This window comes from Pipra filicauda, unplaced genomic scaffold (genome assembly GCF_003945595.2).
Source record: "Pipra filicauda isolate LSUMZ 115617 unplaced genomic scaffold, ASM394559v2 scaffold12_size5214236_pilon, whole genome shotgun sequence".
NCBI classification, from domain to species: Eukaryota; Metazoa; Chordata; class Aves; order Passeriformes; family Pipridae; genus Pipra; species Pipra filicauda.
The window spans coordinates 3,405,453-3,420,995 of record NW_024103763.1 but is presented as its reverse complement, the minus strand read 5'-3'; the positions used below and the strand labels follow the sequence as shown (position 1 = coordinate 3,420,995).

At 36.8% G+C, this 15,543-nt stretch overlaps 1 protein-coding gene across 4 annotated transcripts in view; it reads left to right on the top strand.

Annotated features, from left to right (window-relative positions):
- Positions 1–15,543, top strand: part of CDKL5 (cyclin dependent kinase like 5) — a 131,531-nt gene that overhangs the window by 91,636 nt on the left and 24,352 nt on the right. For 3 of the 4 annotated variants that reach the window (XM_027738257.2, XM_027738256.2, XM_039378034.1), the window contains exons 9-12: positions 2,418–2,607; positions 5,730–5,810; positions 10,033–10,193; positions 12,414–13,443. In XM_027738257.2, the coding sequence (XP_027594058.2) occupies positions 2,418–2,607; positions 5,730–5,810; positions 10,033–10,193; positions 12,414–13,443 (1,462 nt within the window). The remainder of the gene's footprint in view (positions 1–2,417; positions 2,608–5,729; positions 5,811–10,032; positions 10,194–12,413; positions 13,444–15,543) is intronic. The other variant, XM_039378038.1, reaches the window with a different exon arrangement.

Genomic DNA, 15,543 nt, shown 5'->3' with positions numbered 1-15,543 from the left:
GCAAAAAGTGATACCTATTTCTTGGCAAACCTGTTCTATTTCCCAGGCACTGATCTTTCCCATTCCCCCTTTCCTTGCATTTACCAAATCTTTATAAGCATCTAATATTAAAAATTCTTCTCAGGTTTATTAAATATATACATTTTAACAAATACAGTTTTACTTTTTCAACTTTTAAAATGTGTCCCAGAGTGGTTTCTGTTTAGCAATGAGGTTCCAGACTTAAATTTCAAGAGAGGAAAGAAATTGCTGCCTAATTATTCACAGAACATCTAAAATCTACTCACTTTGGAGAGCCTCAGGTAACTAGCTACCGGTGGAGTACTCTGTACACTTTGATGACAAAATATTGCTAAAAGCCAGTAGATTTAAAAACATACCAAATTAATAGATGGAAAAATGTTTTGGAGAATCTAATATGTGCAGGCTTAGACTATAATACTTCTGATTTATGGTCTATCTGTCCTATAGGAGTTATTTCATTTTCCAGCCATATCACTTGTGCATTTTTTTCTCTTGTGATATGATGAGAGTGATCCTGGCAGCCAGCCAGAGTCTTGAGCATGCCTTTACAAACAACAACACTGCAGTTTACACTGCCTTAAGAAATGGGTATTTTCTGATTTGTTTCTGTTTGACTACAGAGTAAATACTGAAAAGTTCCTAACTACGATTCAGCTTTTTTTATTCTTGAGAGCAAGGAAGGGTAATGGTCCATGCCTTAAAGGAGTTTTAGCCCATTCCTCAGTTGTAATCCTAGCTTGTTCTCCAGTACCCCAGCCTACACCAGCCTTTTCCCTATTTCACATTTCATTGGAGGAAACTGCATATTAAAAGGGAATTGTAAACAAAGATGTGCTTGGTTTTCTGTCGTAATAAAAGGGTAGGATTTTTACCTGCAGTTTCACAAACTGTTTTGCTCACAGATCCTCACTTTTCAAATACAGGCACAGAGCATCTTAAGAGCAGATCCTTGGCTTTGGAGTCCATTCTCACCTGTGTTGCCTTTTGCAGTGAGGAAAAAAACTAGGCCTTCCTTGGCACTCTGACGTAATGGGTGGGTTGGACTAGCTGCATCCCAGAAAGGTCAAACCCTGAGTCAATCCACAGGAAGCCACTGTGGTGGTTCCTTGTCGGCAGTCAATTCCAGTGGGACAAACGTTGATTGATTGTGATGTCTCATGTCAGATTCTCAAAGGCGGGCAGTTTTTGCAATTTTGGTGTCCTACTTTGGCTTTCCCAACTACCATAGACTGCTGCACTAGTCATCTCAATGGGCCTGTAGTTTCACTCGGGCTATAGTCCAGCTAGAATTGCTTTCTCACCTTCACCTAATCAAATCAAGGGTTTACAAGTTCCTCTGGCCAAGTGTCCACTCCACAAGCTAAGTAAATAATAATGAGTAATCAGTGGGGAAAAGTCAGATATTTTTTCTGTAGTTTGAGCATGTTCTTTCTCTAAACATCTTCAATCATTAACATAAGGAAGGAGTGAAGAGGACAGATTTAGGATAGGATTTGTCACCTGCAGCTCCTGGTGCTGTCTTATTCCAGAAATAGGCAAGACAGCTGTAATTTAAATCTCTTGAAACAGAGGTTGAGTTATTGGATTACAAGTTTCAAAAAGAAGAGACTCAGTGAAATATGTTTTCAGTTCAGTCTTTGTTCCAGTCTTTATTATTTTTATAGCTTTTTCTTTGACATGAAAAGAATTCTCCAGTCATTCTATTCAAAACATCCAAAAGAGATTCTTGGAATAATTTGGATGTTTAAAAATTTTTTTTACAATTCAGTAACACTCGGGTGTACAGAAGAGAAGTTTTCCCCATAACCCCACCCATGGCTTTGCTCCAAAACAGGAATTATTTACTTTATGCTGTCATTGCTTCCTTGCTTGTGTTTTTTAAGGAATAGTTTTCAGAAGAATTCCATTTTCTTTCTAATTAAAATTTCATTGTATGAATGGTGGAACAGATATTTCTTATCATTTCTGTTCTTCCAGTGGCCAGACCCAGTATGCCTACCCATCTAGTAAGCACAATGGAAAAATAAATGTAATACAGGAACAGAGCACAGGAATTGGCCCTGGAGAGAAGGGAGGTTAGTAGTAGTTTAGCTGGGAGTGGTAACTGCTTTGCAATCAAAAAGATTATTCTTGTATGTAAGATTTTTCACAAAGAATTATATCCCTGGGGGCACTTGAAAATTCCTCTCCTGCCTTTTCAAGCAGTGATAGAGACATCAGGAAATCCAGGGCAGAAACAGAGGGCTTGGTATTTGAGGTAGTCTCTTTAATATCAGACTTTGTTTTTCTGTGTTTTAAGGAAGTGGGCCATGGGAAATATGGCCAATAAATTGAAACAGCTCAGTAAGAATACAAGGTCAGTGGGTGAAAAACATTGTACATTCACTTTACAGAGCCCCTTATGGAAAGGCTGTGGATATGTGGTCTGTAGGCTGTATCCTGGGAGAGCTGAGTGATGGGCAGCCCTTGTTTCCTGGTGAGAGTGAGATTGACCAGCTCTTTACCATTCAGAAGGTGCTGGGCCCGCTGCCAGCTGAGCAGATGAAGCTCTTCTATAGCAACCCACGCTTCCATGGCTTGCGGGTAAGGGAAAGCTTTGTTCTTTTTCTTACTTTTTTTAGTTACTTGAGCAATGTTTACAGTATTGTTGTTGTTGCTGTGAGGGTTCTTTTCATTTACACTGTTCATTATCTATTGCCTCTGTTTCTGTGTAAGTATGGGATATATAGATTGTAAGGCATTCATAAGTCAAAATAAAATTCTGATTACACCAGTATTGAGTTTTATAAATTTATAAAATAAAGATTGATTAAAGATTTTCTCTCATTTATTTACAAAATAAAGATTGATTAAAGATTTTCTCTCGTTTCTTTGACATTTTTGTCATGAAATTTACCTCTTATATCCAGTTTAGCATTGCCCTGACAGGTTTACATAGTAAAGTTTAGTGGCAAAGCTCTGTCAGGTCAGACTGTGGAAAACTCATGACTGCTGTCTTCAGGCTACTCTGTTGGAAAAATCTGAACTATAGATGCTACTATTGTGCAGAAGAGCTTTCTGCCTTTTTACTTATATTCCTGGGGAGTTGATGTAGGCCACATAAGTAAAAAAACTCTTCCTACTGACAGCATTGTTCCTTTCAGGGATTTGCCCATATAATGTAATGATAGAGGCTCACTAATATGAAGAATCTACTCAAGTTGGGATGTGTAATATGGAAAAATACCAGAATCAATAAATAAGTAATAACTCTGTTATTTTTACCAATACCTGGTCAGTGACTCGTGTTTCCTTGTATCCAGTTTTGGTTGTCATTTTTTATTAATAAAAGTTGCTTGGAAAGGTGAGTTTATGATCTTGATAAATGTTCTGAAATTGTTAGTGTAAATCATATAAAGAGACATACAAAGGTTTTAGGAGACCTGATCTGTGCTAAAGACTCAAGATTTGAATTTTACTCTGAAATAGAGAAAATGTGAGAATGTGAAAGGGAACGAGTGGGGATCTAGTTGTGTTAAAACATGTTAGAAGTTGCCATAAATTTGGTTTAGCTGCTGATGATAAGAGATAGTTGGCTTAAAGTGTTAAGGTAATTATTTTAGGTACAAGGATAACTAATTCTAAAGAGTTTTTGTTGAAGTTTGTAGACCATCAGAAGAGGATTTTAAAAAAATGATCAGACAAGCATTTCTTGTAAGGTCCTATTTGTATTTCATCCGTTTTAGAACAGTGGACTGGATGGGATTTTCTGTTTAAAAAAATTATAACCCCTTATCAGGAAAACAATACTTTAAAAATTGTAAGCAAAATAAATTACTGCCTCTTCTATGTTATTTTACAGCTGTGCAATATAATCTTTTTCGAATACATACTCTGTAGTGTTTTAGGATGAGAATGAAATATCTTTGTTTTGTAGCTTTTAAGTACAGAAATTCAAGAAGACACCATGTACCTAATGTGATTAGCACAAGGTTGAGAGTCTGTTGTCATCCCAGATCAATGGTTTATTACTTGGCCTCAGACGTGTTGCTGCCTTCTTAGCCCCATTTGTGAAGTCAGGCTGCAAGTGATGATGACAGTGACATGGCCTCTCGTAGAGAGTAGTTTTTGAATACTGAAGTAAAGTCTGAATAATGGCGTAAACTTCAAAAATACTACAAAAATATTGGTTCAGAATATGATATTCATTAGTTAATTCTGGGGGAAAATTGTCCCATATTATAAGACAAACTTAAAAGTACATTTTTTCTGAATGTAGCATAACTTAGTAGTGAAGGATTTTCTGTTGCATAGCAGATAGAAGGCATGCTGTGATCAAGCCAATTACTATTTACAGCTGGATCTGGTGCTCGGTATTCACAATATAGAAACTTGCCCATGATGTGGATTTTTTTATGCATATACTTAGACTTAGTGAATTTCTACATTCCTGTAACTGTGAGTACTAGCATATTGTAACACAAAATTAAAAACAAGTCTAATACAAACACTCCAGCACCACATGCATATGTATACAGATGCACATTTGTTGACTTTCTGTCCTTTCTTTCTGTCCATATCCTTCATATATACATATATATATGTATACACACACCAAACCCACGTTTTTTCTTTCTCCTGAGGTTTAGAGAGTATTTAGTGATATCTCTCCAATTCTTTTGAGGAGGAAAACACCCATGGTATGTTGAAGGCCCAAGGAAATAAAATAATATGGGATCAGAAAGTACCAATAGGCTCATGCCTCTATGGAAAATGTGAGTGGCAATGTAGGGCTGTAAATATTATTCTATAAATAAATTATATGAATAATCTGAACAATTCCAGTGAATAGTGACTATTGCTTTGCATGACTTCAACATATTTTCATGTTTCCCTGATCATTCTGGATATAAAATCTTTATGATTGTCATTCTACATGAAGACAAGAACATTTTGCCATTTGGTTCATGTAAAAATTGGAAGAAACATGGAAGCCTTAGTTTACCTAAGTTACTATGTAAGATCAACATAGCGGACTTGGACTTAAAAAGATTCTCAATTATTCATAAACCTCTTAAAAGTAAAGTGAAGTAAAAAGAAAAATACAGAGACTATTTAGGAACAAACACATTCAAACTAATGTTCTTTCAGTTTCCTTTGAAGTTCACATAAGGTAATTTATGAAAAGTAATGCTAGTACAAATAATGGGTGCCCCCTGTAGTGTGCACTTCTCATGGTCTTCCCAGATCTCACTGCAGTGTGACCACAGCAGTAATCCTGAACCTTAAACCTTTGGGGTTTCAGCATTTTTCACTAAAAACATTTTGGAATTGTTTGTTAATCTTTGGTATTTAACTAATACTGTATTTGCACTCTCAAATTCTTTCAAAGCTATTTTAATAGTTTTTTCCTTTTAAATATAGGTTACTTATGTTAGTTCTGAATCTACTTTAAACCTCCTACCTCTTGTCAATCATAATGCCACAAAAAATCTTAAGTTGATTATTTCTCACTTGAGGAGGTTTCTTGGCTGCCCTAATAATCAAGAATACTTTCTTTGGTTGACTAGATGCTTATCGTATCAACAGTTACATATCAAGTCAGTGCTTATGTTTCCCATTAATTACATGCTTTGATTTCACTGTGTAGTTTTTATTTTTTGAAACATTTTATTTATGTATATCTTGTTTATATTATAAGTATATTTACCCTGTATTTTTTACAGTTTCCAGCAGTCAATCATCCACAGTCTTTAGAGAGAAGATACTTGGGAATTTTAAGTGGTGTATTGCTTGACCTTATGAAGGTAGGAAAATGTCTTTTATTTTCTGTCTGTAATATGTAGGAAAAGATGTAAGTGGCTTTTGACCTTTGTTTCCTAATATAGTACATCTTAAAAGTACCTGTGAACTTCCTTTTGCGATATTTTGATATCACAATTGTTTGTAGTAAGGCTTGGTATTTTCTAGGAATCAGGAAAATATCCCTTGCAAATGCTGGGAGGTTCTGTTCAAATTTGACTGATTTGATAAACCATACATAGTCCAGACAAAAGCATCACCATCCTTTGCAGCACTATGCATTCATACCAACATACATTCAGATGCACCAGCTGCCTTAGTAATACTGGAGCAGAAGGTCTCAACCCACCGTTTATTTAGATAAATACACAGAGTATTAGGCTAACCTGAGTTGTTCATTTGCTGTTGGGTAAGCATGTGGATGTGGACAGTTGTCAAAGTTGACACAAACCCAGTTTGGGGTTTTTACCCAAACTGTTAATCTGCTTCCTGTCACTCACCTCTACACAAGTGTGTATGTTAGGTTACTCTTCAGCCCTGATTTGGAATAAGTCAGCATGGCCCAACTAGGATATAGTCCTGAGATACCTTCTTATAGGGAATCAGGAGAAGCTAGCTCCCCTCAAAATGGCCAAGCACTGTAAAGCACTGTGCTATGCATTTGTGCTGTATTCCTGGGTATGAAACATGTATTGTTGTCTTTACTACTGTACTATAAAAACATTACCATGGTCAGCTGCAGTACAACCCTCACATTATTTCTTCCCAGTAAGCTGGAAAAAAAAAAGTCATAGTGTCAAAAATTTGGTTTAGAATCACAAAACCATTTAAGAGTTAAAGGCAATATGGGACAAATATGAAGTGTGGATATGACTAATCAACTCTAAATGAATTTTATGGTCCCAAGACCAACTGCACCAGTTCTCTTGTAAAACAGAGATCACCAGCTTTGGGATATACTTGGGTGTTTACTTGCTTTTAGCAGTATTGTTGTAGCCAGCAGAAATCCTCAAATTTGCTCTACTCTTTTCATCCACACAACCAGTTCAAATCACTTACATTTAATCTCCTTGCCTTATGAAGAGAGTCAGCATAGCTTTTATCTTGGTTTCATGGAGTCTGCAAAATTAAATACCTCAGTGCATATAGCTGCTCATTTTAGTATTACACTTTCTCCTCTATTTTCTAATTCACAGAAATTGTTTTTTCTGGCATCATAGTTAGCTGTAGCTCAAGCTCTGGTAGCATATATTGCAAACCACAAATTTCGAGATTCATTATTTTATTTTTATCCTAATTTTTGTGTTATATCTGGGTGTCATTTAGGTTCTTTTGATTTGATTTAAAAGCCGCAAAGTTGTGAAAAGAAGCACTTGAATTTTAGGGAAACACAGTTTTCCAAATAATTTCATTCTTTTCATCTTTTCTATCCGTGTTTCTCCCTATGAGGTGAGAAAGGTCAGGAATTCTGCAGAAGAGATATTTTGTGTTTGACCTACATTACTTAATTCAGGAGTTGGAACCTTGTTAAACAATGAGCAGACTACAAGAAGAGAACAGAGGAGACTTGTGGTTAAGTTGCATGCTATAAATGCTGCAGAGACTTTGTTGTATGCCTGTCTCTTCTGCAGAAAATGGACACTGAAACATGTCCACACTTGTGTTCCTCATTATCTGCATTCCCAGGGACCTCAGGTCTGATTACTAGATTACTGAATAACCCACGCTTCAACTTATGCCAGCTAAAGGAGTGAATTATTAATATATTTATCTAGAGAGCATTTCTGGACTAGATTAATGAAGAGGCATCTATTTGACCTCCTTGCTTTGTTGCTCTGGTCCTCTGCTCTCCTTCACATGTGATGACTTGGTAAAAAAAGATGTTTCAGTCTTTTCCTTGTTATCTGTCATTCACTTGTCTCTCCCATTCAGCACTAGACATGAATTTTCTCTGAGCTTTTGTTTGCTACTAGAGTACTTGTAGAACCCCTTCTTTTTACCCTTGATGTTCTTCACTTGCTTTAGCTCCAGCTGGACTTTGACTTTCTGAGGTGGCCTAACCTTTGTTCCAACACACTGCTTTTAAAGCCTCTGTTGTATCCTGTCCTTGACTCTATTCTCCCATTTTGCATTTTTGTTCATTAAGAAACTCCCTGTTTAGCCAGTCTGAACCTATAAAAAATTTTGTGGTCATCGGTACAATAAGATGCTTTTCCTGAACACTCAATAAATTTTATGTAAAAATCAAGTGGCTCTCCTGGACACCTTTCCACTGATGGCAGTTCTTCGGGAGATTCTGCCCAGTAATTCCTTATAGAAGCTGAAATTTGGTCCCCTGAAGTCCTGGGTCCTATCTCTGATATTTATCTTCCTACCGGCCATTTCAGTCCTAACTGTAATCATCTCGTGCTTGCTACAGCTCGGAGTGTCTTTTCTGATCAGATTTGTCACCAGTACTTTACTGCTGGTGAACAGCAGCTCAAGTAGACTGAAGTCCTGTCCTTGCCTAATTTGCCTCTCCAGCAGCTGCACTAGGAAATTGCCACCAACATAGAAACCTCCTGGAACATGTACACAGTCTGGATGTCTGGATAGTTGAAGTCTGCCATGTGGATGAGGACCTGTGATCAGGAGACTTTTCACAGAATCACAGAATCAATTAGGTTGGAAAAGACCTCTGAGATCATCAAGTCCAACCTATGAACTTTTGCTTGTTTTTGTACAGAGTTGTCCTCTTCATCTTCTTCATGCTCTTCAGTATGTGGTTGGTAGCAAACTCCTACCATAACATCACAATATGGAATGTTACTCTTCTCCCTCTCCACCCCCTTCCTTCTGAAACCAGTTGTAACCATCACTGATTGTGCCTCAGCCATGAGCCCTGTCCCACTATTTCTCTGTGATTCCAGGCAGGTTCACAGCCTTGGGATTCCCTTTGAACCCCAGTTCTCCTTGCTTGTTGTCCAGGCTGTGTAAGTTAGTGTACAGGCACTGGAGGGAAACCTCTGGACATCCTCTTTTCTGAGGAGGAATGTAGAAATCACGTGGCCTTCTCATGTTTTGAGCCACTGTAGTGATGAGCACCAGAAAAAAAGGGAAAAGAAGTAGTTAACCATTCAGTACACAGTTTGTGAACTTGAAAAAGGAAGATAATGCATACTGTGTGACCAAACAGCATAGGAATGTAGTCACTTCCTTTTTTTTCTGAGCATTTCTCATGAAGTGCAGGGATCCTGTGAAGGGAAAACCAGTGTGTGATCAAGTGAATGCCTGAATACTGCATTAATACTGCAGACATGCATTATGTGTGTGTATGCACATGCATGTTCTTTTCTGTTAAACATATACAACCCTTAAAAAATAGCTATTCTTTTTACTTAATAACCATTCAAACTTTTAACCTTGCTGACAGTCGTAGATGTTTGAATATTCCAAGGTAAGTTTTGTATTGCTCTGTTCCTGCAAGGAACCTTTCCAACTCTACCACAATACCCAAGCTACTGTTTCCAATTTTGTGATTAAATATTTTCTACATGTCAAAAAGTGCCTTGTTTAGAATCACAACAGAGATAACAGTTGTAAAGCAAACGTCATTGTGAATGCATTGTAAACAGTTAAGAGAATTCTTTAGAAATATGGGTGGACCTGAACCCCAGAAGTTAAAACCAGAACTCTTGCATTTGTATATTTTTAAAAATACTAAGTTTAAAATACTGTTTGTTTTTGGATAAAAATGTTCCCATATGCTTGTTCTGTTTGTTTGTAAAGTCTGTTTCATCGTAGCATTTTTTTACTGGCAAATTTAATATTTTTAATTCAAAACAACAGTAAGGTATATCCTGAAAAATATGTTTAAAATACATATATTTTAAAAGTGGATAGATATATACATAAAACACATTAGAAAAATTTTAGATATTTTTGTGTTTTAAACATATTTTAACTCTCATTAGCTGTGTATATATATAATACATGCATATAGAATATATATTTCATAATTAGCAAGGCTGAGACCTTTCATCTCTTAAGTAGAATATAGGATTTGTAAGTGTTTATTTTGTTTCATATGTAGTTTAATGCACCATGAAATTGTTCTAGCAGTTATATCTAATCCCAGAAACTCTGGAGAGTAAAAAATTATCCCAATAATGTTCTATATTTTATTACATTTTTTGCTGATGCAAATACAAATACTAACATTTAAACTTTGGGATTTGTTTTTCAAAGAACTTACTGAAGTTAGATCCAGCAGATAGATATTTGACAGAACAATGTTTGAACCATCCTTCGTTTCAAACCCAAAGACTCTTGGATCGCTGTGGAAGTTCCCCTTCACGGTCAGCTAAGAGAAAACCTTACCATGCAGACAGCAACACATTATCTAACAGGTAAATGTAGTCTTGTCACTGTTCTCACTGACATGTGCTCTGCCAATGAGTGAGTTGTTGTCATGCTTACATGCAACATCATCTACAAGAAAAGTAGTTGTTTGACCATTTAGACGCATTGAGACATACATACTGTTCTGTGTGCCTCACAACAGAGGAAGCAGACAGAGTTTTAATGTACTGCAGCTACTCAAGCTGAAATCTTTGCTAACTTTCTGTGTTGAAGCCATTTCTGCATATGACAAAAAAAAAAAAAGAAGTTGGCTTACTAACCTTAAAAAAATGTTAGCCTTTTTCTTGGAGAACAATAGGAATTTTGTGGTTTGGAAGATGCCCGAGATTCCAAAGGAATGCTCTTTTGCTTGGAAAGCTAGCATTGCTGTATATGCACAAATCTGTCCAAGATTTGAAAGTTCAAAATTCACACAGATTTTTAGCAGCTAAATGTCCTGAAAGTTGCGTGCATTGATCATGCTTCGAATGGGAGATGAACAGAATTTTGTCTGCAGTTGCAGTTATGGATCAAGTCTAGTCTATTTGAACTCAAAGCTGGACGTGTTTGCTCAGTGGCTGCCTTGTTGGACCCACACAGCTTGAGAGAAGCCACTCTATTTTAATACCCCAGTGAACCAGGTTTACTGGTGGATAAAATACTTCTGTACAAAAAGCCTCATGGTATTCCTTTGACAAAAGCTGTCCTAAAGGTCGCCCTCTGAAATATGCAGAATGTTAGTGGCTTTTAATCCTGCTGGCCATGTTTTTCTTTAGCTGTTTCTGTGAAATTCAGAAAATTGCTCCTCATTTTAGGATTTGGGGTGATGACATTCATAATTTATACTTTTTCAGAGATATACTTCAAAAAGTTTTAGCTGCCCTTGCAGATATTTGGAAGTTTTACCATTAGACATGCGGCATCAGAAAGAAAAACCTAGATCTGTGGGAAACTTGTTATCTAAAAGGCTTGCCTAGCTGCATGATTTAAAAATACTAGGTTCCTTATATCTCTAAAGTTTTAGAAAATACACTTCCTGCTAACTAAAAAGTATTTTAAACTGGCATTAAAATTGCTAACACTTAGAAACTGTAATAGAATGCATAATTAGATCACTGAAAGTGGTTGGCACAAAAATCCTAGATATAAAAATGGCTAGCCTTATCCAATTATAATTACCAAAAGGATCAACAAAGGTACAGTGAGGTCTCACTTCAACCCTCAGTAATATATCTGAATTACATTATCGTAGATTTGCTACAGAAATAAGTTAATTGCTCAGGTCCATCAAGGCAAACAAGTCCAGCTGCAGCACTGCTCAGTCATGGCTAGTTTGCAGTGCCAGCTTAAGTCCAGAAGAATACCAGAAAATCTGAGATAATAAATCCTGCTCAAATTAATTCAGACTGAGCGTTTGCAGAATCAACTCATATCTCAGTCCTGTAATCCCAAAACCAGAAGAGCTGGAAAGTAGAGGTTAAGGACATCACCAAGTAGCTCTGCACCAAGTCAGTCTGGGGTCAGAGCATTTCAGGTGCAGCTTTGGGGATGAGTTAGTGTGCCAAGAACTGGGATAGTGCCAAGTTCCACAAAAGTTGGGGTTCCTTAGGTAAGTTTTGGGTTTGGTGTTACAGAGTTTGCTGTGCTCTGAGTGAGCTCAGGCTCACTCCATCTCTATGTCTTTACCAGCAGAATAACTTCTTTCCCCCTCCTTTCCCCTTCCCTCCCCCTTCAAATCAGGAATACCTTAGATAGCCTGGAGCATTGATTGTATCAGGATTTTTTGACAGTGATGACATACTTTATTGTTCTACCTTCCTTTGATATGCCAGGTGTACTTTAGATTCTTTTTAGGTGGATATACAGCTAATTTTCATAACGTAGTGCTTACCCTAGTGATGTGCACATATAGTACTTACATATATGCATAAATGTGTAAATATATGTTGGAATTTCTATGATTAGATCTGATATCTTCATTTTTTTTGTCAGCAAAATCCATTAACCAAAGCTGAGTTAGTCCATCAGAATATAACCAGAAACAACAATATACTAACACTTGCAGATTTTAGTGGAGCTTCTGATGCCTCAGTTGGCAGTATTTGATCTTACTGCAGTTAAATTTTGTGGGTTTAAATGGCAACTGAAATGAGTGTACTTTTTTGAAGTTATTAATACATGAATATGTAATCTGGTATATTAATGCTTCTTTATGCATTTTAATATAGAAATCAAGCCAGCAAAAGTTCTGCTTTGCAGTCACACCACAGATCAAACAGCAAGGATATGCAGACACTAGGGGCTGGTGGGCCAAGAGAAGAGGGTCTTCCAGCAAATGAAAGCTTTTTAAATGGAAACCTTCCTGGACCTGCAATTAGTCCAATGCATGCAAAAAAACCAAGCAACACACCTGGATCTGGCAACAAGGATATAGCCAATAATAACATGCCACCACACCTTCTCAGCCCAAAGGACACAAAGGGAAAAACAGAATTTGATTTTAATGTGGACACCAAAAGTTCTGACAGTTCAGGTACAAAGTACCTGAAGTCCAACACCAGATCTCAGCAGAACCGGCACTCATTTATGGAAACCTCTCAAAGCAAAACTGGGACGCTGCAGCCCGGCGACAAGCACAGCCGCCACAGCTACATCGACACCATCCCACAGTCTTCTAAGAGTCCTTCCTATCGAACAAAGTCAAAGAGCCATGGAGTTCTGACAGACTCTAAATCCGTGGGCAACCTTTCTGAGGCCAGGGCCCAAGCTGCAGAACCAAACACCAGTAGGTATTTTCCATCCAGCTGTATGGACTTGAACTCTCCTACCAGTCCAAGTGCTCCCCGACACGGTGATAACAGAACTTTGCTCAGTCCGTCTGGGAGGAATAACCGCAGTGAGGGCACCCTGGACACCCGAAGACCATCAACAAGACACTCCAAAACAATGGAGGAGTTAAAACTGCCAGATCACATGGATGGAAGCCATTCTCACTCTCTGTCTGCTCCACATGAATCTTTTTCCTATGGTCTAGGTTATACCAGTCCTTTTTCTTCACAGCAGCGCCCTCATAGACACTCTATGTATGTGAGCCGGGACAGAGTGAGGTCAAAGGGCTCAGAGGGTGGCTTAAGCATAGGGCAAGGGATGGCAGCCAGAGCAAACAGCCTGCAACTGTTATCTCCACAGGTGCAGCATAAGTCACTCACAAGATCTGTTGGCTCATCACGAGAAGACTGTACGGAAGATGCTAATAGGGTTAGTCCAAAATATTGCCTCTTATGGGAAAGCTTATCTTTCTCTTTTTACTTCATGTGTGGAGAGTGTCCTGTTTTCAGTCTTCTTTTTGTTTGTTTGCAGTTATTTATTTATTCGTCTTGTTGTAAGGCAAGGAATGTTGGGGTTTTTTCAGAAGAATATTTCAAGGTGCTTTTAAAAAATGGACTATGAATACCATTATGCTAAAGTACCAAAATGTGAGAACAGAAAAAAAAAATGTCTCTGAAATTAAAATTTCATTAGTAGTTCTTAGACTTTGGTTACATTGTCTGATGTAATTTTTATCGTATCATTTTGTTAATTAACTCTCTCATTTGTGTTTTTTTTAGCTTTTCCTGTACTTATTTTTGTTATGAATGCTAATGTCAATTTTTGAAATGAGTGTTTCATTTACTTATAGCAGGACATTACTGATGAAATGCCATAATTTACTAAAGTAATATCAAAACCTGCAATATTTCTTTAGATGACTGATAAATAGCTGGGGTAGTCTAGAGATTTTTGTGTTGTAGAGGCCACTGGTAATTGACTCCTTACAGTTCCACTAGATACCTGATTGTGTTTTTCTGTGAGCGTTAATGAGGGAGTAGATGAAGGGCTAGTTCTGGTGTTGATTTACATTCCTTACACAACACTTCTGAATTATCTGATGTGTTACAGATCAGCTGTATAAAGATGACTGCATTTGTCCTCAAATCTTTAAACTCCTATAGTAACAAAACGGTGCAGAGACAAGCATAAAAAAGAGTGTTTCTCTGTACCTGCACCTGTGATAGACTAAAGACAATGGAGAGAACATTTAGTTCAGATTTGTTGACAAATTGAAGGAAGGTAAGGTCCAAACGTTATGGTTTAGTCTGAGAAACTAAAATACTCTGTCTACCTTGTTCATCTAAGAAATATGTGTAGTTTGCTTAACAGTGGTCTACAAGTACCATAAAAAAGAGTTTTCAGGTAGTGGTTGCCTCTTCAGTCCAGAAGAGAAAAAAAAACATAATACGTTTTGTCATGCTTACCACATGTCCTCCATTCAGGATTATGTGTATTTACACATCAGAAAGTATCAAAGTAGGGGAAATGCAATGGGTTAATAATAATAATAAAAAAAAGGCTACCTAAAAGGAATTACAGCAGCTCCATTTCAAAACCATTTTTTTCTTTGTGTACTTATTTTTCTTTCTCATTTCAGTCAAGTTAAATGTTACTTATTCAGGATATTACTGTCGAAGGGCAATAATATAAACATTTCAGCTTTTGATTGTAAAAGCTCATGCTACCTTGCATTCTTCAGTGCATTAGGATCTTTTTCTGCATTATGCAGCAGTTAGTAATTTGAAGTAATTTTGATTTTACTCTCTGTTATTTAGAGGCTGATTGTTTTTCGAATGAATGATCAGATCATTCTTTGTCTTTTGAAAATTGTTTGACAAATTTTTATTTTAATTAGAAAAATTGATGTGTATCTTAATGCTTAAGGTTTTGTTGATTTTCATTTGCTTTGGAAATTTTGGAAAGCCTATTTATTTGTAAAGACCTTGCCTTTATCTCTTATGGTCAATATTTTTTAAACTTAAGCCTTCAGTTAATGCTTTTAAATATGTATTTCAACCATTAGAAGTGTGAAAGGAAAACGACTTCTGAAATGGATGCCAACTCTGTAAATTCACAAAGCTGTTTTTTGTTTGTTTATACTGCTTTCAGTAACAAATCAGACTTAAATTGTCAATCTTTCTATGCCTCTTAAAGGCATTTTCACAAAGTCTTTCTTTGACTCCTTCCTATCTTCACTTTTCCCCACCCCTTTTCTGTATTCTGCATTAGGAATCAGAAAATTTCGCACCCCTAAGGATTAGTGATCTAAAAAAATCATTAATAACACAAATATTCTCAAACATTGCTTATTGTTTTCCTTTTTTCTCACTTCCATGTTTCTAATTTCTCACTGATTTTCTCTTTAGCTCTACCAAGTCTTTTTAAAGAAAAACATTCTTTGTCAGGCTTTAAATCTTATTTAAAAAACAAAATCAACAAAAAACTTGCATTCAGTATTAGTTTTAGGGCTTTTCAAGTCTCAGTTCA